Raw genomic sequence first — 3,280 nt, 5'->3', positions numbered from 1 at the left:
AGATAGATAGATAGATAGATAGATAGATAGATAGATAGATAGATAGATGGTACATTCAGAGTAGGTACAAAGTAACCTTAGAGGGGAAAGCCTCCTGCAGATGGTAACATGTGCAGAACCTTAAAGGAAGCCAGGCCTTCTTCAAGGCAGCAGTGAGGAGGGATCCCATTCCAGGGTGGGTGATGGCCAGTATAGAGGCAAAGAGATAGGAAATAGAGCATTATATGCAAGGAACAGCCAATAGGCCAGTTTGACTAGATCATATTTAGAGAGGAGTGACATGTAAGAAGCCTGTGCCTTTTTTGGGTATTTCAATCAGTTAATGAACAAACATTTATTAAGCACCTATTATGTACCAATCGTTATGCAGATTCCGAGGATACAAAAACAGAAAGGAAGCAATCTCTCTTGTCAAGAGGCTTACATTCTTACCAGGGAGAAACAGCATGGACCCATGTAAGGATATACTGCATCTATACAGAATAAATAGAAAGTTCATTGGGAGGGGCAGAGGACATTAGCCGCCAGAGGGACCAGAAAGGACTTCATTTAGGTGTCTGGCCTCAATGGGTTTGTAGAAGTCAGTCCTCATCTGATCCTAGGCTTCAAGGTAGAGGAAGAGCTTGTGTCCAAGCAGTGGATGGTAAAAGAAGCATGAAAATCCCTTCACCATATGGATGGAATGGAAATCAATGGCTGCCTAATGGTCCTATAAGCTCCCAGCCCCCCAACTTGTGAGCTGTGGTGGTCTTAGTGTAGTATGTGGTTTGTCTATTTGGTTTGCATATCCGTGCATTTGTTTTTATCTTTGTGCATTTAAGAGTAGTACAAGATCTTTCTTGGTATTCTGAGGCCCCATTAGAGTCTGTGAAAATACATGTGTCCAGCCTACGTGCCTGCGTGTGTGTGTTGTCTTGCCATTTTGGACCCTATGATTTATATGTGTGTGCCATGAGGGTTCTGGGAAGATGGAGCTCACCACTAGAGAGAGGTGGGAAGCAGACGTGCCTTTTGTTCTTTTCACTGTTGACTTTTCTACCATTTTCTGGATAGCCAGTTGCAGAGTCCCTATAAACTTATGGGAAAAGATACCCTAACATACCCCCACTGCATGTCAACCTAATCAACCCATGACACTTCCTAGTAAAGACCATTTTTTCTTCAAATCAAACTCAGCTTTGGGTCCTTGAGTCAAAAAAAGATGTCCCCATGAAAAGAGCTCACTTTTCTAGCCTGGCACAGTGAAAAGAGCACTGGATCTGAAGTCAGAGAACCTGGGTTCGAATCCCACATTTGATGTATTCTTCCTATATGACCTTGGACAGGTTATGTAAGTGCTGTGGGCCTCAGTTTCCCCATCTGTAAAATGAAGGGGGTGGACTAGATGACTTTTAAGGACCTTTCCAGCTCCAATGATGCTATATTAGCTATTCCTCCACCCCTGCCTCTCTCCCCCATGTTATTTCTAGAATGTAAAAAAAATTCCAGATAACATTAAACAAAAACAAAGAAGATTTTCATTTGAAATTTGGCCATTTTTCAGTTCCCCTCTTCCCCACTGATAGCACTGCCAGCCTAACTAAGCCCTCTGCTATTTGTTAGCGCCATCCGTAGTTTTCTTCTCACGGGCCAGCCTTGGTGACTGTCTGGGAGGACAGTAGCATCCAGCCTTGCGAAGTGTGTACACGTCAGCATGTCACACTTGGGCAGCAGTGTCCCTCAGGTCAGCCTCTGATAAGATCCGGGTCAAGCCAGGACGAGTCCGGGTTGTTTTATGTACTAAGGATCTGAAAATTGTTCACGACCAGCCCCGACCCACAAGACCTCAAATGGTCATCAAGCGAGGCAATAAATTGGTCTCCACTTGCCCTTGGGGCCCACTGTTGTAGCAGTGGGCCTGGCATCAGGCGCATGATTCCAGGCGCTACAGGCAAGGGAATTCGTAGGTCCAGTAGAGTAGCAGCCCACGCCCAGAGGCTCAGTCCCCAAGGCTGAACAGCTCTGCCCTCTTATCCCTGCAGTTGATGTGAACACTGTCAGCCCAGGAGACCAGAAAAGCTACTTGTTTTCCCAGCCTGCATCCCAACTAGATCTTGACAATGCCAACAGCATGCCAACTTGTGTTTGTCAACCCTCCAGAAAATGGCCTTCCAGCATGGGACAAGCGGAAGCCTCCTCCGCCCCCTCCTGACCAAGACTACCCCTGGGGCCTCGTAGGAATGTCCGAAGACTGCTTACACAGAAAGGGCCACTCAGAGAGCAGCAGTGGGCTGTTGAAGAGCGAGCCGCCACCACCGGCATCCCGGCTCCAGACTACAGCAGCTTGGACTAGCTCAGTGTTCCACCTCGACCCGGGCGAGGCCCATGAGCAGGGAGTGGCGAGCACCCAGGCCGACCCAACCGAAGAGAAGAAATGTAAAGGTAATTGGTTTTCCATAACCCATAGCCAAGGTCTCCCCAACCTGGGCCCTGTGTCTACTGAGGCCAGTGGCCGGTGCCTGCGGGCTGCCCGCAGGCTTGTTTATCCCTTTGAGAAGGGCTTTGAAACTACATAAATAAATGGATCCAAATGGAAAGCAGTTTATTTCTAGCTTCATGTTGTGTTTGGGCTCTGGGAAAGGAGGTTTCTTTTTCTCAAGTTGGCAGCAGGAGTGATCTGCCAGTTCAGCTTGAGCTCGGTTCCAGCCCCCAAAGAGAAACACAAGTCCTAGAAGTTATGCAACCAGGCCCATTAAAAAAAAACTGCTCTGTTTCCTTCATTGCTGGGGTGGGAAACAAAATGGGATTTTAGAGCCTAGCTCTCATGAGGAGATTTTTAGGTGAGGGGACGGGAGCAAGGGAAGAAGAGACAGAGATAGACAGAGGAGAGAGAGAGAGAGACAGAAGGAGAGACAGAGAAGGACACAGAGAGAGAATGAGAAAAAGGGAGGTAGGCAACGGAGAGAGGGAGAGAGAAAAGGAGAAAGAGGAAGGTAGGCAAGGGAGAGAGAGAGAGAGAGAGGGAAAGGGAAAGAGAGAGAGAAAGAGGGAAGCAGGTGAGAGAGAGAGAAGGTGAGGGGGCAAGAAGGGAGAGAGAGAGAAGGAGAAAGAAGGAAGTGGGCAAGGGTGGAGAGAAAGAGAGAGAGAGGAAGGGAAGGAGAGAGGAGAAAGGGAAAGAGGGAAGTAAGCAATGGAGAAAGAGAGAAGGTGAGGAGGGCAAGAGGGGAGAGAGAGAGAAGGAGAAAGAAGGAAGGGGGCAAGGGCGGGGAGAGAGAGAGAGAGAGAAGGACAGAGAGAGCAA

At 48.1% G+C, this 3,280-nt stretch overlaps 1 protein-coding gene across 8 annotated transcripts in view; it reads left to right on the top strand.

Moving 5' to 3' along the window:
- Positions 1–3,280, top strand: part of THRB (thyroid hormone receptor beta) — a 391,398-nt gene that overhangs the window by 311,073 nt on the left and 77,045 nt on the right. For all 8 annotated transcript variants that reach the window (XM_027871970.1, XM_027871973.1, XM_027871969.1 and 5 more), the window contains one exon: positions 2,140–2,421. In XM_027871970.1, coding sequence (XP_027727771.1) covers positions 2,140–2,421 — 282 coding nt within the window. The remainder of the gene's footprint in view (positions 1–2,139; positions 2,422–3,280) is intronic.

Source organism: Vombatus ursinus, unplaced genomic scaffold (genome assembly GCF_900497805.2).
Source record: "Vombatus ursinus unplaced genomic scaffold, bare-nosed wombat genome assembly UNPS02014799.1, whole genome shotgun sequence".
Classification (NCBI taxonomy): domain Eukaryota; kingdom Metazoa; phylum Chordata; class Mammalia; order Diprotodontia; family Vombatidae; genus Vombatus; species Vombatus ursinus.
The sequence above is the reverse complement of the archived record's forward strand: the minus strand, read 5'-3'. Positions and strand labels throughout refer to the sequence as shown.